This window comes from Pezoporus wallicus, unplaced genomic scaffold (assembly GCF_028554395.1).
Source record: "Pezoporus wallicus isolate ANWC-B61680 ecotype Strahan unplaced genomic scaffold, APGP_CSIRO_Pwel_v1 contig_2384, whole genome shotgun sequence".
Taxonomy (NCBI): Eukaryota; Metazoa; Chordata; class Aves; order Psittaciformes; family Psittacidae; genus Pezoporus; species Pezoporus wallicus.
The window spans coordinates 3,937,471-3,963,695 of NW_026640488.1; the positions used below are offsets into that span (position 1 = coordinate 3,937,471).

A 26,225-nucleotide genomic window follows, 5' to 3' on the forward strand; every position below is an offset into this window, starting at 1 on the left:
AGGGGAAGTGTCTCATGTTCTGTATCTTCTGCTGAAATGACCTGAAGCTCATCTGTGAAATACTTCTATACTTGATAGGTTTACAGGTTGTCTGTAAAATCAGTGAAATATCAAAAGATAACTGCCCATGATTTAACAATATGAGCATTAGGAACCATGATTTCTAATTTCTAAACTAGAACTTGATAAACAAACTATGTTCAGACCATCAGCTCTCTGTGATAATGAATGATGTTGGCACTGGAAACTCTTAAGTATAATTCATTTAAGCTTATTTAGAGATTATTTGTTTTTCTTCAGCTATCTTAGGTATTTTTTTATTCCTTAGTGTATTCTAGGCTTTAAATTGCTACAAATTGGTTCTTAACAGCATCCTTGATGTTTGAAAAGCTGAACTAATTTTATTAACCCTTTCATGAATACACAGTGGTGTGATTTTCGTCTGAATTAAATAAATACATACTTTTCAGGATCTCAGGATTATTTTATTAAAGTCCAATTTAGATTTTTGATACCTTAGTTGCAACAGCAGATGCATAACCAGACTATTAATTCTTCTCACTTACTATTACGAATGTATTCTTGTTAGCATTCTATGCATTTAAAAATAAATAGGAGTGATACTAGTAGAAAGAAAAAAAAAAATCCCTTGATTGTAGGGTATTTCAGGAATTCATGCAGGTGAGGGTAATACTGAAGCAGCATTTCCAGTGTTCTTATTGCCAGTGGATGAAAAGTACTACTGACTGTGAAGACCCTACATGATAAGTATAGTTAATGTTAAAGATTTGAGAAAAATGACACATTAATCTCTCAAGATTTACCCTTGATGAAAGAACCATACACCTGCCACACTTTATTTTCATATTGTAATTAAGAAAGCTTGGTAGCTGTGGTGCTAGAGAAGGGTGGGATGACTCCCTGCAGGAGTTTAGGATTCTAACCTCTGCATGCTTAATCTGTCAATCTGCTACTGAAATTTAACTACACTCGTTACGGTATCCCAGTGCTGGCTGGTTGGTAGTTCTTCCAGTTTTGTCGGCTTGCCAGTAGTCTTTTTTGCTGTTCGTTTTGAGGTGGTGATGATTCAGCTGAGAACCACAGGGAAAATAAACTCTACTGAAGGGGTCCCTGCTCAGTGGGTTGCTTGTGAAAGTTGATCGTATGCCCAGGAGCTGGAATTTGTGAGTGTTTGTCATTCCTTCCCAAACCTGTATTTGTATGGTGATGCTAGAAGGGCAGATAAAGGACAACAGATTGCAGTGCTTTTCTGTGGGTGATGCTGAAGGTAAATAGCCTTATGTTAATATAGCACCTGACCCAAATAGTGCTGCTACTTAGTCCCTAATACAGCTGAGATACAGCGGTGGAGATGAGCTATTCACTTTTTTTTTTCTTTTTTTTTCTTGGAAAAGATGAAGGATTACAGTCAATTGCATTTGGTGAAGTAACTGGAAGATAGGATGAAATTTTGTGTAACTGTTGCTTGTAATTTACACTTGTGATGCTGGGACTTGCTTCTTAGGCTGGTGCAGTATGGAAGTGTGCAAGAATGTGGGTCCAGCCTTTGGCAGAATGCCCTTACCTGTCTTTTTTGGGTTGGTGTCGTGGTTTAAACTCACAGTTGGTATCACTGCAGATGTGACGTGTTTAGCTAACCTGGCATTCTCTATTTAGCCTAACCTTAAGCTGGTCAAAAAGATAAAAATAAGGGCAGCAGTCTTCTTGTGATCCATGGTCTCCATTGCAAATGTTGGAGCACAAAATGCAAGCATGTTTAGTTCACTTTCCATGAAAAGTGAAAGATTTTCCTTACTGGGGGAGTAGTCTGATCATACAGGTTGGACTGGCTAGTTTTCTGGCCTTTCCTGAATCCTGTGTTTAGGCAGGCAGATTGGTGTCTCATATAATACGCCATTTCTACAAAAGCCTGTCTGGAGTGCCTTAAAGAGGCATACAGTAGTTTGACCTACTGCAAGTTCCATAGTTCCTGTGCTTTGCAGTCCCTGTGCTGGTTGGTGGATGGGGGTGTGAGTGCCCCTCCTTCAAATCAGAAGGGCTTTCTGATTTTTCCTTACATGTTGCCCAAGTTCCAGTTAGTGACAACTGTAAACAACAATTTGACATAGAGTGAAGTTTTTTTGCCTTGAATATGAAGATGGTTGTGACTCTGTACAGTCAAATATATGCATACCTCCATAGCATTTGCAGCTTGTAAGGGAGATGACACTTCTCCTTTGGACCAGGAATATGAAAACTTCAGCCTTCTCTTTCAGTCCCAGCTTTTTAGCTTGAATCAAGAGCCAATTGCATTAAAAAAATAGAACAAAAGCATGTGAGTTAGGATGCAAAGAAATGCTAAGTATTATGTTAGAGCTGCCTTTAGTGTCTATTAATAAGCTAACAAGTGCTACGGCAATCATAAAATGGAGCTCCATGTGGCACTTGTAACTTTCTACCTGCAGATAACTTGTTTCAACTGACCCAGAGTTGGCTGGAGACCAACATGCTGATGTTCGGTAGTGGTAATGCATCTCATGGTAACTACAGTTACCTGATCTTCAGAGCTGTATGGACAACCAGGAGCCACATTGTAAACCCAGACAATAGCCCAGTGGTCAAATTCCTCAACCTGTGATTTCTTTCACTCAGTCTATAAATATTGCCTCATTTTATCTGAGTGCAGCCTGTCAGCTTGCTTGCTGACAAGCACAGGCGCTGTGCGCTGGGTCATTTGGACACACCAGCTGGGTAGGATTTATTAGTGTAAAGCTTGACTCCAAACTGTGACTTTGCAAGTAAGAAAAATGGATTAAAGCTGCTTCTTTTTTCTCCTCTGAAGAATGATTTCATAAAAATGACGTTGTGCTATTTTGTAGGTCTGCTCCCTTTGTGTATTTAGTCATGTTGGCTTGCTTTATAGTTAAAAATAGGCTTTTACTGTTCTGTGCTGCTGTTATCCCTGCAGAGCCAGGAGAATGGGAGCTGGGTTGTGCACTTAGGACTCCATCCACAGCATTGTTTCTTAAATGCCTATCTGCTGTTGCATGCCAGCCAACCTAACGAATACCTTGGAGTTACATTAGTGTCAGGAAGGTGGATCAGAACATCTAATGTGGGATGATTTGAAAGGGCATGGAAATGCATGAGAGAGAGAACGTGGCTGCAGAATTAGACCATAAATTTAATATTGGTAGTGGGATTGATGGCTTGAAAATGGGGTGATGAAGGACGTTATACCTTCGTGGGGGTTGGGGGGGGGGGAGGAGAGAGAGGGAGGGAGAATCCATTACAGATTTTTGGGAAATTTAAACTGAATTGTGGGAATTATTTCTTAGTTAGCTGTATCCTGGCTTTGCTGAACCATCATTGCTGTTCTCATTTTAACACAACTACATTTTCTCTGCTCTTAACTTTTTTTTTCTTGTATGTAAGTAGTTAAAAGTTCTTCAAAGCTTTCATTGTACATTGTCTGCCTCTGCTGCTTCCCCATTCAAGGTACAGCTTGACCTCTAAATCTTAATGTATTCATGATAACAAGCTAGGAAAATAAAATATTCGAAATACTTGGCAGGCAGTAGCTCTTTACTCTTCTAGATTGCTCAGGAAAGAGCCAGATGTCAGATTTGGATGTATCTCCCTGGTGTGCTTGCCTTTTCAGTTTTGACCCACATCACCAGTGGATTTTTTAGTTAGGTTTTTTGGCCTTTGAATTAGCAGCTGACTGTAGAGGGATTTTGTTTGAAAGATCCATAAATAATATAGAAGATCTTTTTTTTCCATTGTCCTTGCTTTTAAGGAGCTATGAGGAAAAGGAAATGCATGAATTTATGGATTTCAGAGCCTTTATAAAGTGTCCTACTTAAATAATTAAATTTGCATCTGGAAGTGGTGGTCCACTGGATTTTTTTAAGGCAACAGGGAAGACTCGTACTGATTCTTTTAGAAGTGAAGCTGTTCACAGCTGTAGGAGCAGAATGAAAAGCAAACAAAATTAAAGCATTGTTACTTTCTGTTAATAACTGTAGAAGTCAGTACCCTAAGTGTTCCCCTCCTTACCTGTTGGCGTGTGACTTATGTGGTCTGATTCCAGTTTCTGTCCTGTTCAGTCTTGCTTGTTCTCAAAACAGTCAGTTCTTTTAGTTGATAATGGTTTTTATTAAGCTTCATGGGAACACGAGTGATTTCTTGCAATTCAGTGAAAAGGATTTCAGATATTTCTGTTCAGCAGAGGTCCAAGGTCCCCAACTACAGCTGCTATTCCTAAATAAATGGATACTAAAGCACACTTTCACAAACAGTGGCATGCATGTCAGCAGTAGTATACAGAAAATCTAGTTATCTGCCTCTTTCCTGTTGAAGGAAGAGGTTGTTTAGACAGCTAAATGTCACTCCTACACCTGCCACTTCCACTAGTGTTGTACGTTCCTATTCTTTCTCTGATGATGGTACCCAGGGAAAACTAAATTTAGGAATTCCTGAGTTAGAGTAATATGATTGTTTTGTTTTTAAGTGGAGGTTCAGTGTTCCAGCTGGGGTTTTATTCATTAAGCACACAGAGATAGCATGTTTAATGCAGTAAATAACTAAACCGTCTACCCCTTATATAAAAGAAGTTAACCTTCTTAATCTCTGGCAGCATGGAGTGTTATAGCAAAGACTGTTCTAGTGCTGTCATAAATCAGCAGTTAAGTTTTGACTCTCAAATTTTCTGGTTATTGCAAGGTGACCTTGTGCAGTAGGTGATGCACGTGCACACATCCTGGGTCTCCATAGCTTATATTCTGGTAGGTGGGAGAAAAAAAGATGAAGTTCACTAATTGTATCTGTAGAACAGGCTTCCAGTGTTGGTCCTAGATTTCTGTGCTATTTGTTTTTCTGCAGTTTTGCAATCTGTGATGTAAAATCTCTTCCTAAATATGTTTCATGGTGTCAGTAGAATGTAGAAGGTGCTACATGGATTGTGTTTTTTAGTAGTATGCTGTTGACCAAAGGCAGGAAAATGAGGGATGATTTAAACTCTTATGTGCACACCTGCAAAGACACAGATACGTTGTGGGAAATCACATCTGAATGTCAGCATTTTAAGCAGAATAATGTGGTTCAGTTGACGATGTCTCCTTGCTCTAAAGCAGCCTTGGTTTTAGCTGGCTCCATATCAGGTCCTGTTTTACTTATCTTTTGAATATATTGTTGTGGACATTTGTAGCAATTAGGTGATTTAGAAAAGGGGGTGAGGAAGGGAGGGCTCATTGAGCTTAACATTTGATATTACAGTTTTGAATAACTGCCACATAGACTACAGAGAAAAGTTGTGCAGGTTATTTTAGAATTAAATAGAAATTTTATTAATATAAAAGATGGTTCTGTGTTGATCAGTGTCAGTAATTTTAAGTGGCTTTGCACAGGTGTTGCTGCACTGTGCTCCAGAATTTAGGGGACATCTTTGTGCTTCCTAGAGGCTCCGATGAAATGGCAAAAAATGGTCCTTTACATCTTCCCTTGCTATGATCACAGTGAGCACACACAAGTAGGTCATTTGCCTAAACTAGTAAATATGTAGTAGTTCAAAGAAGTTGGAATCTTGTTCTGTGTGACAGAATAGAAACTCTGGAGGTATTAGGAATGCATGATACCACATAGAGTTTTAAAAGCTTGTGTCAGTGTGAAAAATCATCATTAATTTTCTTTGGCTACCATATGAGGGAAAATGTGAAATACTGAGCAAGCAAAGCTGAGGAGTTTTACAGCAACATCCGCTGCTGTTATAGTGCCATGACATGAGTACAGTTGCACTTTCAAAACTCATAAAATAAGTAATAGAGCTGTTTGGCTGCTAGCATGTTAGTACAACGTTAAAAATAGATAAGGTAAAATCATACTATTTTAAGATTTTGCAACATTGGTTACTTATAAAGGGAAATACCTGTCATTTTAAAATATTTTGAGTTGCCTTGCCGTGCTATTTTTACATTATCTAGAAAAACAGTGAGATATTACCTTCATTATGCTATACTGCAAACACAAAGCCTTCTAGCATTTGTCTCAGAAGTACTATTTCTAAACTTTAAGATGTTCTTAAGTAGCACTTCTTTTAAAGTTTGCCTTATTTCAAAAATAACGTCCCAATGTTTAAGCAAAATTATTTGCCTCTTCTTTGGACCAGCACTTTAAAATTTTCATTGTTTTTAATTGCTCACTATTATGCAATTAGCAATCGGAAACCAATGATTATGGTAATACAATTTTGGACTTGTATTAAAGAATGCTACAATCAGAACATTCTTTAAAACAAGGTTTAGCAAGTGCCCTGATATCTCCTTGTGTGTCGAGATACACATCTTATAATATTGAAGTTCTTCAATTTATTTTTTTTTTGTTTGGGATGAAGCAGAGTGTGCATCTTTCATTGTCAGACAAGGAAAAAGGAGGGAATTTCCATTGTAGAGCAAGCAAATAGATCAAGTACACAATTTCATATTTGGAGCTAGTTATTAGCTGAGAATTATGCATTTCTCTCCTACTGCTTAAGTTACTGAAAACCAAAGTCATCGTATTGGGAACAAACCAACCACTTTTCTCATTAACTATTCCTTGAAACTATAACGCAAAGATAATCCTTTAGTTAAAGCTCCAAGGGTGGCATTGACTTGGCTGCAACCATCAGACTTCAAACAAAATTTTTGATCAATTGCTTCTGAATAGTCATGTTTTTATAAATTTTCATCACATTTCTTTCAGTTAGCCTGGTGCTTTGTAGTGGTAAGACTGAGTATAAAAAAAGAAATCGCTAGGTTTTGCATCTGTCCACGGAAACTCCCTGTGTATTGATATCTTTTAAAAGCATTTTCCTGGGAAGTATACAGAATACTTAGGTCTTTACTAAGAAGCTAACAATAAGAAACTCTAAAATGTTACTATGTTAATCATGTTGATTTTTGTCTTTTTTTTTAACTCCTTTGGTTAGTCTGCTTCTGAATGATACCAGATTTATCTGTTTGAAGGAGTGACGTGGATCTGGAAGTGATTTTCTGGGTCAGTGCCATTAAACACTGTTGTACAGCACATTCATAGCTTCATTTAGCTTTGGTTTGAAAGCCTTCTCCAACACAGCTATTGTGGAGTCTGCTTTTGAGACTCTCTGTGGTTTATTAGGTAGCAGGGTTCTTTCAGTTTGACACTGATTTGACATTCATTGCCTTTTATTAGAAATACTTTTTTCCTCCTTCCTATTTCTTGATACTGATCATACCCTCTCTCAGCTCAGGCTAAATAAGCTGTGCTTCTCTTGCACTTTATCAAATACTAGTTTTTCTTCTGTTAATCCTGATAGTTCTCTGACTCTGTCCTCATGGCTTTAAGTCCATCTTTATTGAAAACATGAAGCTGGGAATGTGTTTAACATTTCCAAATAAGGTCTCTGCTGCGGCCATGGAGAAGAGCACAGAATTTCTGTATGATGAGTGCTGTGATCTCATTGGGTTATCCTTCTGCTGCATCACCTGAACAGTTCAGTCACTTTCTAATAAGCTGATACACTGAAAGTCTTATAGCAGTAATTTCTGACAGATAAGTTCCCAGGTTCTTGGTTTTTGTTTCAAAATGCATGATCTCACATCTTCACATACTGTACCGTATTTCTTTAACTGCAAGTAGCAGTGAATGTATGCTAACAGAAGAGTGTCCTGCTCATCCCTTGTACTAACAGTGATACAAGCAGGATTTACCATCACATTGTGGTTTTCTTTTGTTTTTTTTTTTCCCTCCACTTTGCAAGAGGGGAATTTTAAGATCTTTCCTGTACCTATCATTTTTCATATACCATCTTTAAAAAATAAACATCACTTGGTAGCACTTATTTTTTTTTTAATTCCTTTTACTATTATAAGTTAGTGCAGTAAAATTCAGTGCCCCAGTTTAGTAGTACACTGCAGTAATTCAGTTTAAACAGCTGCAGTTCAAAACTGAGAATATCCATCCCCTCATGAGTGTCTGAAAAACTTAAGTAAGCTCAGTTAGATTGGCTAGAGTGCTGTACTCATGAAATGAAATATTCCATGATTGGGTATAAAACAAAAAGGCAACACATGGTGTAAAAGCACCCTACTGTTGGAGGCTTCAACACTTCGAATTGTATACATATCATAGGTATTTGGTGTAACCATTTAAAATGTGCCCGGGATAGATGTTTTCATGTTTGGGCTAGACTCTTTACTTGTCTGTAGTGGTTTTCAATCCTGAGTGCTGCTTTAAAGCTGAAAATAAAATGGGGATGCAGGTGCTATCAGTTTTATCCCTGCTGGTGTAATTGCTCTTCAGCATCTCTTATGTCCCCCTGGCAGATTTGTGTAAACCCAAAATGAGTCTGTACATGAGGTATGCGTGAGCATACCTCTTTGTTTAAATGTTATGCAGGATTTAAAACATCTCACTTAAAATGTCTCAATTCACGTTTCCTGTAAACATACGTGTGCGCATAAAGTGTTCTTGAACTTTTTTTGCTTTTACATCCTTAGACATAAATCTTTTGTCTGGTTTCCTGTGGAAGCAAAGCTTCTGACCAGGTTCTCTGTTCCTTCCTCTTTCACAGTTTCTTGTAACAGGCCAAAGAGTTCAAAATTTAACCTTATAAGCCTCCAGAAGTCCTGAAATTAGAACAGTCAGTTTCCAACCCAGCAGTAGTTCTCAGCATACTAAACACCCGAATAGCCACAAGAGGAAGTATTTAGAAATATCTAACTGTGGGAAAAACATCAACTAGAACATGCATTATGTTAATATGAAAATCAGTTATTCCCAAGAGAAATCTCTGCAAAATCAGGCTTTATTTTTTTATTTTTTTTGTCCTCCAAGTCTGTTGGTATTAAATAATGGGGAGCTTTTACTGAAGTTCAGTGGTTGAGCTCAATTTTCTGCACTCCTACCCTAGAGATATTCCAGAAGTCAATTGAAATGCCTCAGAATGGTATTTCCTTCAGCCTGCATGGCAGTGGTCATTGTGTGCCTGTCCCTAGTTGTCAGTTTTCATCATGTATATTTCCACAATACTAATTCCCTTCCCAATTTTATTCAGTATCTTTGGGAAGTTGTTAATTTGTATGCTGGTGTAGGCTGTGCAGGCTCTGTTAAAGCTCTAAATGCAAGTGCTTGGTGGGCCAGCGGCAATCTACCAAGAGTGATATGTTAGGCTCTTGTAAATGTGCAGATGTAATACACTGGAATAGAGATTCTGCTTTTCATAGTAGTTGAAAGTGAGGAAGAATGGGGTCTGATCTAAATCTGATCACTTTTGAAACAAACCAAACTGATTAATGTAAAATACCAGATACTTAATGAAAAAAGAGGAGGAAGACCTGAAAATCCTGCATGCTCCCTTCTGCAAGGTTTCACTTCTGCTGCACTGTTTGGGAATTTTTTTAGCAGACTGTGGTTCTCCATGTGGTGAATGTCATCAGAGATTTGTCAGTACTTAGATGCTTACCTACCGACAAACCAGTTGTAGAACAGTCTCTTTAGTTTGATCCCTGGAGCAGAACTGCTCTAACTTTAAAGCCATCACAGATCCCATGTTTTAAAATTACTAAATTGTCCTTTGTTGCCCAGCGAAGAAGTTATACTTCCACCAGGTGTTTTCTGACTGAGGTAGATTTCTGAGTAAAGTTCTAAATAAAAATATTCTGATCTTGTGTGTTTGTTCTGTTCATTGTAAATGTTATAATGGTTTGAGTTCAGAATTTCGAACAACTGAGAAGAGCTTTGGAAAATTGTTTAGGAGGATTTAGTTCAGTTTAGTGTGATTTAGTTCAAATCTATTCTGCATTTTTTTCATTTCTATTCTTGGTTCATAGGCACGGTAAATACCTGTATGATGCAATTCCCAACTCCCTTTTTTAATTTTTATACATAATTTGAGTTGTTGCCAATACATTGGCATCTGTGTTTGCTCAAGGAATAATGTTTATGGCAGATTTCCTGAAGAAGACAATTTTGAATATAAAATGCTGCATTGAACCTGTGACATAAACGTTGTCAAAGAAAGAGCAGCTAACAGATCTGGTCTTACAATAGAGAAGTTAAATAACGATGGGTTTGTGTCAGGAGTGCATTTTATACTTTTCCATTGAAAAGGGTTGCCCCTGAGAGCTTTTGTTAATTCCCCAGACACCCATTTAAATTTCCCCACCTCTGTCCCTCTGCAGAAGTCAATAATCCTTCAAGCAAAGGATAATTATGTTCGATGCATGAAATGCTCATAGGATTAACTGCTGAGAGCTATGAGATGTCCAGTAAGTGGCAGTTGTTGTGTGTTTTGAGAAACAAAATGAAGTTAACTGTGTGCTCGCTCTATCTCAGTCTTTCCCTGAGACCAGCAGCGCACATTGTGTTAGCTTAAACCTCTAAATAGTTTTTTGAGGGGCTACCTATAGCAAAGTATAGGCGGAAGAAAATATGAAGAGCTTGCAGAAAAGATCCTTATCATTTGTATTTTTGCTAAAGGTATTCTGCTGTGGGCTTTGTATATAAACAACTGTTGTAACAGCAATAGTACCCGAATGCACTATTTTCAGAATATGGGTTGTGCTTTGTTTTGTACGCAAGATGAAGAATGTTTTTAAGAGTATGTCTTCATGAAATTTGAGCCATGGTTTCTCATAAGCATGTCTATTTGAGGAAAATTTGGAGATTCAAAATAAGATACTATTGTATAAAGTGAGTGATATAGAGAAGACATAATTCAAGTTGGAAGGTTTTTATTTCACTCTTGCTTGAGTTTTCAGAGAAAATACATAGATACTCCTGATGTTTTCCATCCCACCCCTAAGTACAAGGAAATCCTACTTCCATGGGAATTGCATTCTAAGTTGAACTGTATATAGTTCAAACTTTTATTTGAAATTTAACTCTTCATTGAACATGTCAGACTGCATCATGTCTGTAGACAGAATCGATAGAAATTACTTTATTATTCTTAATTACTTACATTGACTGTTGTGTTTTAAATCAGTGAACCATGAAAATGCTTTCCTTGATGTCTCTCTTGGTTAGCAAAAGAATTATGTTGAAATAACATGTTGATAAATACCCACCATTATTAGAAGTATTTCTTCCTTCAGTCATTAAATAACATAAATCTGGGTGTATTCTTAAAGCACATACAACAGACTTGCAGACATTTAATATAAAAATGAACATGTATATAAAATAGTGAAATAAGATGTTACTGAATTTATAGGATACTGAAGAATACTAGGTTGGTTATCAACCCTCTTATAGTGCAAATTAAAAAAAATTACAATTACTGTCTTGGTGGGGAAAAAGACTAAGGCATAGTATTTATTTTATTTGGCTGCTGTTACTCTTCCTACGAAAACATACAAAATGGCAAAATAACTGTTCTAACTTACTTATTTAGATTTGTTGGACTGTCATCTATAAAAGAAATAACTTTTGGTTTATGGTAGCTTCTGTCATATTAGTGGAGAGGTACTATAGGTTATGCACTTGGATGCATGTAGTTAGAGGCTGAAGAATCAGTGTTTGCTTGCATTTCTTTAATTTCAGAATGTGGAAATAGAGGCTATAAAGGTGATATTTTGTGTTGCCCTAAGTCTACTGTACTTCCTTGGCCTGTTTCAGTGGCACTTGGTTACTTACATGATCATTCGTTGGGAAATGTTACACCTTTGTTCTCTTTAATTACATCTTTCTGCAGATATACTTCAGTCGCTTTGCAGGCTTGATTAATATTTCATAAAGTGCTGACTGGCCTTCGGAAGAAAACGTTGTTTGTAAAATGCTTATTGTTTGCTCTAAAATTAGTGGTATATTGGAGCTCTCCAACCAGAGTTCCTCTTGTATTTTAGAATTCAATTATTGTGTCCATCTTTCCCATCGTTGCTCTTATACTTGTTTTCACATTTTAACTGCATTTAAAAAACAAACCCCTTCACAACAAACAAAAATAAAGCCTAACTACAGAGGAATACTATTTAAATGAAGAAAAGTTTTGGCATCATTTTGCTGATTTTTTTTTTTCAGTTTTCATAGCTTTTAATGCTTTTATTATATTTAATTTCTTGTCCAGTAAATATGCAGAAAATATATTCTGTTTTTAAAATGCTGTTAGAGGAGGAGAAGCCGAAGAATTTCTTGAGTTGCAGTAGAGACTGTCTTTTGTTGTACAGAAAGACACACTGTAGGGCAGGAGAAAATGATGATGTTCTTAAAATAGGAGGAACATATTCAGAGCAAAGTAATTGTTAACTTTGCATGCATAAAGTGGTGACTCACTTTGAGGGTGGAAGTAATAAAATGCTGCTTTTAAGATAGGAAGATGTGATAAGACTTAAGGTATTGTACAGTTCAAAATGGAGATAAATCTTTGTCCTTTAGTTTCACATAATTGTTTAAGTTTTCATTTGTTTCAGGGTTTTCAAGAAGTAAAAACTTGGAGTTCTGAGATGTACTCTTTTTCCCTTTGTTTCTATCCATGTGTGTAAACTGTTTGAATGTGTGTATATACATGTGCTGCTTACTTAATAAGAGCTACATGTATTTCTATAAAAATGCTGTTTTGACCTCTGTCAAATTAAAGTTAGGTCTTTGGTGTTATCCATTTTATCAGCTTGTGTTTTGTATTAAAAACTTCTGTTCCCATGTTATACTTCATTAGATCTATGCATATGCAGCTGTAATGTTTCTCACTTATGAAGGTTATCCTGAAAACAGGTTATCAGGACAGCTATCTGACCTTTATAATGACTAATTATTTAATGCAATGTACATATAATGTATTTTGAAACTGTTTTCTTAAGAACAAATCATGCATTAATTTGTCTGAATTACCTTTCTGTGTTTTTACTGTGTCTCAGTCCTTTCTGATGCTGTGACTCCCAAGTGTTCAGTCATAAAGTTAAGAAATACTGTAGTTGCTTCTGGCTTCCGCAAAGCTGTAGTTTATTGTTGCAGAAAACTAAATGCTTGTTATGTGAAAAGTACAAGCTGCCTTTGATCCTTAGTACTTTGAATGACTCCTTAAAACCAGTCATCATTTAATGAAAATGGTAAAAGAGTTTAACATGGCTCTTCAGTTCTGATGCCATTTGTGTTGTCTTCAGTTGGTGATAGGGGATGTTGCTGAGGCAACGGGTATGTCCTTAGACTTTCTCATATTGCTGCATGGTGTAGAGGATAAAGGATGTGCAGATTTAGCCTATATGCAAGAAAACCCTTGGTTTTGTTTTTATAAATACTAAAGTTAGTGCTGAACTGTTAAATGGCATGATAGCTGAATATAGGCACAGAAAATTTTGTAACAAAGTGAAATTCAGTAGCAATGCCGATATACCTGTTGTGGTGAAATTAACTGTAATATGTTTCTTGAAAGTAGAGCTTATTGTTCCTAGCCATTTTTTCAGTGGGTACAGTCATGTGATTTCATTATGGTATTTTTTTTTAATTGTGTTCCACTGCAAGTAAGGAATAGGATGTAAATATCATGGTTTGGGGTAGACACCTTTGTGGTGGTTGCTGGCACTACTGAGGTTGTTGAATGTTGCATTTTATTCTTGCTCTGCATACCTAAAACCATTTACCAAACATTGTGTTCCTTGAGTGACCAGTGTAGCCTATATTGGGTTTGCCTGGCAAGGTTTTGATAACAGAGGATACAAGGGGTAGCTTCTGTGGGAAGCTGCCAGAAGTTTCCCCTGTGTCTGATAGAGCTAATGCCAGCCGGCTCCAAGACAGACAGTTTGTTGGAATGCTGGAGCAGTTCATGAAGAGCTACATCCTGTGGGAAGGATCCACACTGGAGAAGTTCATGAAGAACTGTTGCTTGTGGGAGGGACCCCATGTTAAAGCAGGGGAGAGCATGAGGAGTCCTCCCCCTTAGGAGGAAGGGGCAGCGTAGGCAATCTGTAATGAACTGAACAAACCCCCATTCCCTGTTCCACTGCACTGCTCGGGGAAAGGAGGTAGAAAAAATTGGAAGTGAAGATAAGCCCAGGTAGAAGAGAAGGGTTGATGAAAGGGTTTTCATAAGGTTTGGTTTTATTTCTCATTATCTTACTCTGATTTGATTAGTAACAAATTAAACTAATTTCCCAAGTCCTTTTTGCCTGAGGGTAATTGGTGAGTGATCTTTCCCTGTCCTTATCTTGACCTATGAGCCTTTTGTTATGTATTCTCTCCCCTGTCCAGCTGAGTAGAGGAGAGAGAGTGCAGCTTTAGTGGGCATGCAGCATCCAGCCAGGGTCAATCCACCACACTTACACAGAAGACTTAAGCACATGTGGTTTGTCGCGTCATCCATGCTTTACATTTTTTCCCTGTTGTGTACAGCTCTGTATGTGAAATGTTTTAAATAGCAGTTTGTGACTAAGATAGAAATGTGTGTATTTCTCACACACACTTTTCACTAAGCTCATCGTTTAACTGTTTCAGCTTACTTAATTTTTGTACTTTTTCTTTTCCTCACGCAAATTCTCACCTTAACTTACTGGGGGTGGGGCAGTCGAAGTGGATGCTGCTTTCGGGCATGTAGCACAGAGACGTAGTATTCTGCAAAGATGTGAGCATGTGCTTTCTGCTTGTACATAGTCCTATTTGATTAGGATCAAAGTGGCTAGTTAAGTTGCCTTAAGTAAAATGCCTGCTTCTGATTTTGTGCTGTCACCACTTGGCAAGTCCAGCTCATGCAGCATGGCTTTGACTTGAGGAGTTATTCTAAAACCAATAATAACCAAACATTCAGCTGATTGTCTACAGCCAAAAAAAGAAAAATAGAAGTCTTGCTTTTGCGGAATCTCCTGCCCCTTGCTATTGCCTGTGTAATAACGAAGCCTAAATCTTTGCTGTTCATTTAAAACACTAATTGCAGTCATTATTTTAAATGTCATTTGACTTGAGTTTTTGGATTTGCTTTGATGTGAGGTTCTTAAGAATTGTTATTGCATTGACAAAAAATAAATGTAATTGTTAATGACATGGAGATATTTGCAGGGCACTATGAAAAAATTGGCTTGGTGCAAGACTGTCTTGACATGCACCTCCCTATGGAGTTAATATTTATTTGTGATTATAAAGTAATTACTTTATAAAATGTAAACCCCTTGAAATACTGTGCAAGCTACCATTAAATGTGTGAATCTTAATTGATTTGTATATGTATCTTAAAATAATGTGTAGGATTTCTACTTGGAAATTAGCCTGGAGTGCTTTAAGAGATTGTACTTCTGGGATTAGTCATTGACACATTGCAAAAGCTGTGGTGGTTCACTTACTATGCATTCTGCCTACAAAATGTACACTTATTTGTAAAATGGCTCAAATAATGATAAAAAATTGATGTAGTGGCTTGAATATCAGTATGTACTTTTCATTTTGGGGATAATTCAAATTTACGGGTTGGAAAAGGAAGTAGCATTAGTAGTCTGCTACTATCCTAATGCAGATACTATTCTAAACAGGTACTGTGAATAATACACTCCTTAATGCTGTATTTTCTCCTTTTGGTATATCATCATCAGTGGTGAGCATAACCAGATTTTTCTGGAGGCAGCATCCATGGCTGCATGTGTTAGACTATTGCTTTTGTTAATTGCCCACCCTTTGTTGATTAGTATATGAAGGTCAACTCTAGCTCTTTGCCTACTGAAGCTTTTTTAGAGTTATTAATGTCTGGTTCCTGGTTTTAGCTCCTCTTTTGTGAAATCCTAAGAAAGAATTGTTTAAAATGTAGCCAGTTTTGCTGTCACTGTTGCAGTCATTACTACACCGGTGCAGTGTAATAAGGAAGGTGTGTTAGAATGTAGGAAATGCCAGTCAGTTTAAATAAGACTAAGGTTTCCAATTGTCTGCTTTCACCACAAATCCTAAAGCCAAGGTTCTTTTAGGGCATGTTCCATAACCAAACAAATGTAAACCAGGCAAACAGCAGTAAAATCATTCAGTATCTTTATTTGTATAGAGCTAATAATTTCCTCAAGCACACTGTCTTGTGAGTTGCAGATTTCTTTTCTCATAACCTTTTATACCAATCGACAACTTACATCTTAATGCTGAATGAGGTGTTATTTTCATTTCCATCCAGGGAGAATGGTAATAGTGCTAAGGTAGCATTTGTAACTGACATGGGTGAATACACTTTGTGTGACATTCCTGGTACAAACACACTCTGTAGAGAGTATCTATCTTTCCTGAACTGAAAGAAATAAAAAAGAAATTAATGAGAAAAGTTTTTTTTAATTATTGAAGCCTTTATTGCATTCCAAACTTGATACATTAATATACTTTTATTAACTAGTGGTGAGATGCAAGCTTCTTAGGGAAGCTCTTAGGAAGAGGAGCAATTTGCCCCTTAAATAGCATTTAAATATTTATTCAGACAGAAAATACCTTACTTTATCAAAATTCACTTTGCAGTCTGACAGTGTTTACTTAAAACACTTTCCTGGCAGCTGTGTGCATAAAGCAGTAGTAAAAATACACATCACAAATCTTGGTGCATCAAATAGATTGTCTCAATTTATCCTGCAGCACTGTGTGTAAGCAAACGCATTTCAGGATTGTAGCTCTTTGCAATTGTGTCAGTCTTCCCACATTTCCCATTTGGCATCCTATTATTTCACTTGAAGTATAACAGATAGGTCAGTGGCTTGGATTTTACTTGACTCTACTTTAACATCAGAGGCAAAGGAGTTAGCCAAGCCCAGAACAGTGCTTGTTTACTTGCTGTTAACCCCCTTACTGGAAGCCATTGATATTGAAACTAGTATAATATTAATCTGCGCTTTAATTCTGTGAAACCCCATAGCAAGATACTGAAGAGTTTTGGTATAAGGGTGGTTGCTTCACTGTTGTTTGTCCTCAGAGACATGTTTTTTAAAAATCTTGTATTTGCAGCAATTTGGTGGTATTTTGCTGACCTCTGCATGAATTAAAAAACCTGCAAAACTCAAAATTTTACGCAGCATTCTCAAGCCCCATTAGTTTTCTTAATTCATTTGGTATTGGCACAGAATAAAGTGTGATATAAATTTATATTAATTCCTTTTGTTGTGTTATTTACCTCAAATTGTAATGATGCTTTTTCTGCTCCACCTATAGCTTCCTGCAGATTTCACAAAGCTGCACCTTACTGACAGTCTCCACCCACAGGTGACCCACGTTTCATCTAGTCACTCAGGATGTAGCATCACTAGTGATTCAGGAAGCAGCAGCCTTTCTGATATCTACCAGGTAAGACTGGAATGGATATTGATGTGAAGTGCAAATGCCAACAGTTTTGACGTTTATAGCCAAACCCTGTGCTATTGTCTATTCTCAGTTTTTGTCTGAAGAACCACTCAAGAGACTTAAAAAGATCTAATTTTTATCTGAATCGTAATAATTTCAGGATTTTATTATCCATGGGTCCTGAGGGAACTGGTGGATAAAGTTCCTAAGTCACTATCCATCATATTTGAGAAGTCTTGGCAGTCTGGTCAGGTCCTGGCTTTAAACTGAAAGAGGGAAGATTTAGATTAGATATTAGGAAGAAATCCTTTATTATGAGGGTGGTGAGACAGTAGAACAGGTTGCCCAGAGAAGTTGTGTCTGCCCCATCTCTGGGAGTGTTCAAGGCCAGGTTGGATGGGGTTTTGAGCAACCTGGTCTAGTGGAAGGTGTCCCTGACCATGGCAGGGGGGTTGCAACTACATGACCTTTAAGGTCCTTTTCAACCCAAACCACTCTATGATTCTAGGTTTGAAAACTTGACAAGTAATCTGCAGCACAATGACATGGTTTGTGTTGCCATAGTTTGTCAGGATATGAGTTGACAGTGTAGAGAGATAGCATTTTGCAACCTATCAAGACTGTGCTTGATGATTTTTATTTTTTTTTTTGTAATTTGTGATATTTGGATGAGGAAATCTTCCTGAATATTAGCATAAACAGCCAGTGTGGCCTCTCCAGCAGATGTCTGTGGTGGGACCTAGGAGGCGAAGTGGTTCAGTTCCTGACTCTAGCACTTCAATTTGTCTTTCTCTGTCTGATTTGCCATACATATAACAGCAGCTGTGGTGTTTACAGGTCAGAATTTCAAAACTATAGGTTTGGGACCTTGTCATGTCAGGGACTTTTCTTCCTGATCCTGTATTTTACAGTTCTTAGATGTGTTGGCTTCAAAATAGAGAACCTCTTCAGAGCCAAGGAGAAAGCAATACACAGTGAGCAGCTTGTGCTGATCTGACTTTTGAGGGGCATATTCCAGTTTCCCCACCACATAGAGGTCTGGTGCCAGCCCTCAGTAGTGATTTCTCCCCTGGCTGTTCTGGGAAAGATGGGGACATTGAACTGGTGACACTTAGGTTAAATGGTTTTTCTGAGGGGGCTTCTTGTTGTTAAAGTTCTGTGCTCTTCATTTGGAGCAGCTTGAGTTTGGAGGTTTACCGTGAAACTGATCCAGAGGGTGTCCCTGGAGCACTTGGAGGTATGTGTGCTTCCTCTAAATATAAACTGGAAAAAAAATCAAAATGAAATAAAATGAGGAAGTCTCCATCTTGCACTTAATGTACACAGTTTTTGCCATGTCAGAGGAGCATTTGCCCTGATAGGAAATAAAGCAATCTGTTATTCTGAAAAAAAAGGAATCAAATCTAATTAAAATGTTGTTCTATCAAAATGCTAATAAAAAATTAACAAGACCGCTCCTACATGAAGTACTGTTTACTAAAAGAGGAGTAATGTTTGTTTGGGGTACTTAAAAAAATGCAAATTTAATGGCAAATAGCCATTTTAACAATGGGGAAAGCATTTATATGAATACGTACAAGTTCAGTTGTAAGCATATTTGTAGCATGCAGCTTGCTTCAGGGAATAAGCTTGTAGGCTTTTCTGTGGAAGAAAAGAGGCTATAAAAAAGCCCCAGTTCAATTTAGACAGTAATTGCAGTAATGCAAAGGTTTATTTTTGTGAAAAATGTCAAAGTAATTGAATACTTTAGACATAGCGTATGCCAGTCAAGTATGTTTGTCAGAATTTGTTCTAAAGAGGGGACGATTACTTTGAAGCTGGAGTCAGGTTTATACTGTGAGGGTGAAGAAGATGTAAAATCAGCTTTGTTCTTCAAGTGTTACAGATTTTCATACCTTTCATTCCAAAGACCTTAACATAAAAATAACAGGTATCTCTAGAGACACAGTTGTAGGTGGCATATAGTTATAGTTATACAGCTACTCGCTAGATAAGTTGAAAATAGTTTTTTTGCAAAGATTTTCAGCAAAACTTTCATAACTGTGGAAAAAGATCACTAAATTTCTGGGAAAGTAAAACTAAACAGTTGTACAGTTCTGTACATTTGTACCGAAACTTCAGAGAAATACGTTCAACCTGGTATATGAATTTAATTTAAAAATATTCCATTCCTGTCAATCTTAAGTATTATCTGGGTTCTGCAATTTATCTACAATTAATACCTCATTTAAAGACCTCTTGAAGATGTATTGACAGCTGTGTAATTGTACAATGTCAAAATAATTGTTAAATAGCCAATGCCCATATCAACATCAGGAAATATGAGAATGTATTGTGGAATGTAGCCCCATGTTTTTGTGTTAGTACACATATTTAAAGAAAATTAATTGACAAGTGCATGTGTGGAAACTGATAAGGTTCTTAAATTATTGAATTTAACCAAATAGTACCAAGTGTTGTTTGACGTAATGATTTCTGTTACTGTGGTAAATCATTAATTTCTGACTTCAGTTTCAGTCATTGGGGGATGTAATGTAACAACATTAAGTTAGGTTAAAGTAGTGCCAAAAAAGCCAGCAACAAAATACAGTGGCTGCAGTTTGAATTCAAGTCAAGGATTAAATAAACAGAAAGACTTTTTGAAACCAAGAGATTGATTCAGTCATTCTCTCTCAGTTGTTTGCCTTTTAATTCTCTCGCACATGTTCATTGAGAAACAGTAAGCTATAACCCAGTCATCTACAAGTCATTTTTTTTTACTTCAAATTTAGTAAAACTTAGGCAAAGCTCATTGTCAGTTTTTCCTCTGATTCTTATGATCTGTATATAATAGTATTTTTCTGTTCAGTACAGTGGACTTCTGTTCATTATGGCTAAGTAGGCAACAAGGATTTAGAAAGATTGCCATCTTATCTTGCAGTTGATAAATAAAATATATTTTTTTTAAGTTATACTATTAATTAGATCTTTACTGGTGAAATCTGAGGTAATGTCACGTTTTGCAGCCTAGTAAGTTTTAATTCTGTAGCCTTAAAAACAGCTGTTTGCAGTGAAACTGTGTTCATGGCCTTTTAAGATTTTTTTGAATAAATCATGAAGCTGAATCTTCAGATGCTTTCAGCATTGAGCTGAGAATATTTCCTTTAAATATTAATGCTGTAACTATATTTGTTTATCAAATGTTGCACATGAAAGAACTCCTTTTAGGATAGGAACAATTTAGCAAAATAAGCCTTGATGTTTACCCCACCCAAGTTTCAAAAATATTTCAGGTGCCAATTAGTAAGGTCCTTAAGTGTTGTTACTTTTATTTTAGGAAATAAGTTGACAAAGTGACTAACTCTGTAATGTAACTGTAGAGGAAGGGGATGCTGAATGTTAATAGATTGTGTGCTGGCTTGTTTTGCCAAGAACAATACTTTGCTTTTGTCTTGTGTTGACTTGGCAGAGCAAATCATTCCTCATGTATGACTGCTTGCTCTTGCTTCTCACGCTTAATTAATGCTTCCTATATGGAAGCATATACCTGTTCCTATATGCTCCTAAATGCTTCCTATACCTGTCCTATATATTACCAGATGATGATCCCAGTTTGAGAGCAAGGAGATTTAAGCCTGTGAATGTGTGTTATTCCCCTTCCTTGTTTTGGGAAGGTGGTGTTGTGTTGGCTCAGCTCTTTCCTTTGCCAGCCTTTCTTTGCTTTATCCTGTCCTCAGCCTGATGGCTTCCTGCCAGCCCTACTTGCCCTCTGGTGTCTGCCCAGATACTCCTGGTGGTGCAGGAAACTGGGAACATCCTTTCTGAGCCCCTCCCAGGATGTGTGTATTGCTTGGAAATTTTCAGTATGTCAGCTTTGTTTTCTCACGGGTCTGATAGGGTCCACCATCCAGAAAGCCTTCCTGAGGGAGCCCAGACTTTTATCTCTCAAACCAGGGCGTCTATGCAGCCTGCCCCTAAGTCACTGTATGCAAAATAAAGAGATTATTTTTTATTACCTTAGGATTAAGTCATCCTTTTTGACTGTAGCAGCCTCTGCAGTGCAGGGCTCTTGGTAACACAGGACCATCTGAAATGTCTCAGGTAAACTGTGTCCTACTGAACTCCTTCCACAGTTTTGGCCAAGTCCTGTGCTGTACCTTAATACTGCTGGTGAGTTCAGGTCCTCTAATCTGTTCTGTAGTTTATGTAGCCTATGAGTAACTTCCAGAGTCCTTGTTCTGTATGTTTGTGGTGTCAGCAAACATCGCTCTGCTTAGTGAAAGCAGCAGTTAGTTGGTGATAGGGGAGGATGCTGTTCCTGGTGTGCATTGTCTGGATTTGTTACATCTTTCCATCTCTAGGGAGGAAAACTGCTCAGGCTGACTCCTGTGAGATGTGGGTTGCCGTGTTGTAAATTTTGTTGTAGATTAGGAAAGAACAAATATGAGGAGAGAGTGCAGTAAAGATCTTAGACTAAAGGAGTTGTTTTAAGATATTTCATGGCCATTTGCACTCATATCAGCAGAGTATGAAAAATTATTTTACTACCTTAGATTTATTATTTGTATATATAATAACTATAATGGATTGTAGTATAAATATTTAATAAATAAATACATAATTACATGGATTGAATTTCATGGTAATTTACTGATACTGTAAATTTTATCCAGTGGGTTGAAAGCTAATATAAAACAAACCCCCAGACATTATTTCAGCCTGTGAAGACACTGGGTCTGATGTTTCTGTATGACAGGAGGAAATATTTCAAGCTAATAAATCAGTCATGGAGCCAAAGGCTAACTAAGAACTTACAGAAGGCTCCTTTACATCCTTGCCTAGTTATTTCACTGTATTTTCTTGATTAGCTGTCTTCACTCAAATCTAGAAGTGATTTTGGACTTAGAGATCCTTAGCAGTTGGAGCATCCATTTTTATATTAGTACAATATTAGCCTTTATAGACACTGCTTAAAATTGGGCAGGTTCTCCTTAGGTACCAAATGTGAAATAACTCTTCACCTCAGGCTTGGAAATGTCTGTCTTAGTCTCCTGACTTTCTTGTTAGTGATGTGACAAATAAAAAATTAGGCTGCCACTATTACGTGGTTCCTTTGAAGCTTCAGCAAATTTCTCTTGCCATCTCTCCAACTGTGAAGAAAATTTTTATCGCAGCTGGTATTCAGACTCTGGAGAGACGTTGTTTTGTACTTCAAGCTGCATCCAGCGTTTTTCTTACATGCAGTCTCTTTAGGTTTATTTAAGTGAAGCTAATTTCTCTTATTACTCAAGAAACAAAGACAACACGCACCTATGAAAGCACTGATTTCTGAGGTTTATTTAATCCTTAATTACATGCCCTGAGAAGCTCTGAGCCTCATGATTGATTGTTGTACAAATTCTGTTGGGTATTCATCTTGTGTTCTGGATTTTCCACTCTGAGGTTTAGAAGGAATCCCCTATGCTCAAAGGAGCTAATTGAGGTTTTCCTTTTAGTGTTACACAAATGCATGGCTATTGCTTTATAACTAAGGGTTCCTTTGTGGACATGCTTGATTTTTCCAACATGAAGAAGTACAAAAGTACTCAAACTGGATGGGTTATGAAGTTTAACATGTCAGCAAGATGACCTTGAATACTTACTGTCATACTTGATGCTACTAATCCTAAAGAAGCTTTTTGCAATGGTTATGTAGATAAATTGGTGTGTGCTTTTACCATAAAGACAGATCCAATTATTCTTAATAATGTAACAAAGCTGATGCAAAACCTTTTGCATGTGTTATCAAAAGGAGTCCTTGTGGGATGAACTGTTGGATTCTTCACTGCTATAAATGCATACTAAGTGGAAAAGCTATATTTGTGTTTCTTTGCTAACTTTTGCATAATCATAACATTTTGAGAAAGCTCCTTGAATTTACTTTTTCCCCCAAAAAGATAAGGTGTATTTTTAAAGGTGTCCTACATTATAACTTTTCTTATCACTCTGTGGATTGTTGCATTGAAGTCTGAGTTCCTATGTTGCAGCGGTTTGTATTTTTTGATATGTAAGTTAGAAGTAGTTGCTTTATCATTCAGGTTTCTACTAATAACTTCAGTTGTTGAAAAGATCTAATTAGCTCTATAAAAAGTGTTCATCTTCAGGAAATGATTGTAGCCTTTAGTAGTATTTTTATTTTCTGAATACAAAGTTGAATTTAATTCAAGTTTAAGAATTGTTTTTAAAATAGCATCAACTTTTCTGGATAATAGAGCTTCAACTTCTGTCCCATTTTATGATTTAAAGAAAGCCAAATAACTTCTAATAAGCAGATTTTGTACAGTATGTGGAATTTTCTTATGCATAATAGCATTTTATGACTAAATTTAGTTCTGCATTCATTTTACTAATGTGCTTTTGAGAGAGCTTGATCTGGGAAGGTTTGCAATATTGACTGTGAATTAGTCAGTCCCACTTCATTGGAATTGTCGCTGTTGGAGACTTCTGATTCTGACAGATTGGTGTCATAAGCTGTGTGTCTACTGTCTTATAGTCACCAAATTTTCCACCAGTCACTTTTGATGAAGGCTATTTTGAAAGAGTAGTTACAGCAGCTCTTTCAAATGCATCATAGGGAGCATGCATGTTAAACACAATAAGACTGGTAATGAAAATACTGCTGTCAGTGCTATCACTTTTGTGATTTGTTTGTATGTCACTAACATCTTTCTTTATCCTGCTTAGGAAGCACCTAGCATTTTTTTCTTAAAAAGACAAAACAAAAAATCCCAAGCAACACCAATAAAAGACCAAGCAACACAAAGTGAGAATGATTTGAATACTGTGAAGGTGCTTTCTGTATTGACAAGACCCTGTTACAAAGCTTGTGTTGTGCTGTAGGACGGAAGGATCTAAGGATGACACTAGCTGCCCTGATCCATCTCCAGCCATATGGTACTATTCATAAGGTGGCTGTATATGATGGCATTAAAGTAACAGATGTCAGCCACATCTAGTGAGGCGGCATAGGGAAGATGATTCTATGAAAATACCAAAGTAATTTGTCTTATCTTCTCTGTGTTTGGAGGTTGACTTAGTTTTGTGCGAATGTTTGTTTTTTTTTTTTCTGCCAGTGTGAGAGACAGACCAATAAAACAGGCTTTAGTAGCTGTGTTTGCCCCATGTAGCATTTTAAAAGTAGAATACATTGTGTGTTTCCAGAGTCTCAGAAACAAACCATCCCTATAAGGCACGTGAAACTTGATTTCTCAAGCCATGGCTTAAATCTTGCTCATTAGAAACCTACATTTCCTTAAAAATGGTTGTAGCTGAGTCTTGGCAGCTGCTGTGGTATTAAATCAGGTTCCAAGAAAAATTATCAGCCGTGACAGACACATGTTTGTGGGATTTATTAAGTGTTTGGCCTTAAAACTGAATTACTAAAATGTATTTACCTATAGGTGCAATGTTAATGATCTCAGGCTATATATGGACCAGGTTTTCCTTTCTTTTAATACAGTTTAAAGGAGGTTAAGTTTGGCAGATATTCTCTGTAGTCCATTTGTGGTGCTTAAGCAGTTACTTCATATTTTTTCTGTATCTGTAAATTTTTATACAATTTATCAGGAAATGAAAGCCATATTTAACATGCATACAAAAGAAAAATACAGTCACAGGTTACTGGGAGATAACAAAATTCCTGTAGTATTTTGATGCTGTACTTATTTCCCAAAACTGTTTGCTTAAAACTACATTGCATTTCTAAGTGTCTGAAAATAAAAAGTTGGGGCAGGAACAGAAACTGTTTTAAATGAACAGTTGATTTAAAAAAAAATTACATTTAGCTAATATTCCAAGAAATTGTTCCTTGAAATGTAACTGCCTTCAGTTCTCCCAAGACCTACTGATTAAACAATGTCTGTTGAATCCTATTTATGTGTGGCTGATTGATTGAAACAAATGTTAGAAGTACTGTTTAAACAATGGTTTTGAGTTGATTAATTATTAGGTGTTTTTTAAAACATATGCAAAAAAGAAAGCAATATAAAAAAAGCATGAATTTGAGTGATGTGTTAGGTGATAGAATTCATTTTTATAAACTTAACTAGAAAACTGTAGCAGTGGAGAACACATTGGAATGTTTTCATTGTTTTTTTATTGTTTATACGTTAATTTAGGCTACAGAAAGTGAGGCTGGTGATATGGATCTCAGTGGGTTGCCAGAGACAGCAGTGGATTCTGAGGATGATGATGATGAAGAAGACATTGAAAGGGCATCGGATCCTTTGATGAGTAGAGATATTGTTAGAGACTGCTTGGAGAAAGACCCAATTGACAGGACAGATGATGACATTGGTAAGTATTGCAATGTAGTAAAATACTGTCAAACTTGTTCTCCAGCAAAAAAAAAAATCAAAACCTGAAAACTTTCTGAGCTTGAGGTTTTATTTTAATCATTGGCTTTTGTAGTCAGTAAGTTTAGTGTTTATTCTGTAAGGTGATTCATAAATGCGATAAATTCAGCCAGTGGACTGAATACAGCCAAAGAGGAGGAAAACGCACAGAATTAGGTGGTAGAAAGGTCTTCTTTCTTCGAGATATTCAGAAGCTGTCTGGACACAGTCCTGGGCATACGATTGGCTGTAGGTGGCCCTGCCTGAGCAGGTGGGTTTGACCAGATGACCTCCAGAGGTTCCTTCCAACCTCAACCATTCCGTGATTTTGCATAAACAAAGACTTAGGAAAAAAATACTTTCAGATCAAACTGAATGCAAAACTGCCTGCCATTTAGGGCATATAATCCATCAGCAGGACTACCAAGAAAAATTGAGTTCTGTAGTTTTGGACCACATTAAAAAATGAAAATAAGGGAGAAGTTCACTGCTGAGTACAAGTGCAACCCCAGTGCACACAGAAGACAGGGCAGCAGTAGTCACCTTTAAGACAGTAATACTGTCTGGTTCATCGAAAGGGAATTTTGTGAATCTGCTGGATGATGGGTGCAATTTACTGTTAAGTCAAGCCTAGGA

The 26,225-nt window shown here is 37.0% G+C and overlaps 1 protein-coding gene across 8 annotated transcripts in view; it reads left to right on the forward strand.

Annotated features, from left to right (window-relative positions):
* The window catches only part of RAPGEF2 (Rap guanine nucleotide exchange factor 2), a 197,918-nt gene that overhangs the window by 133,139 nt on the left and 38,554 nt on the right, over positions 1–26,225 (forward strand). For 7 of the 8 annotated variants that reach the window (XM_057419200.1, XM_057419197.1, XM_057419199.1 and 4 more), the window contains 2 exons: positions 17,110–17,241; positions 25,374–25,551. In XM_057419200.1, coding sequence (XP_057275183.1) covers positions 17,110–17,241; positions 25,374–25,551 — 310 coding nt within the window. The remainder of the gene's footprint in view (positions 1–17,109; positions 17,242–25,373; positions 25,552–26,225) is intronic. The other variant, XM_057419201.1, reaches the window with a different exon arrangement.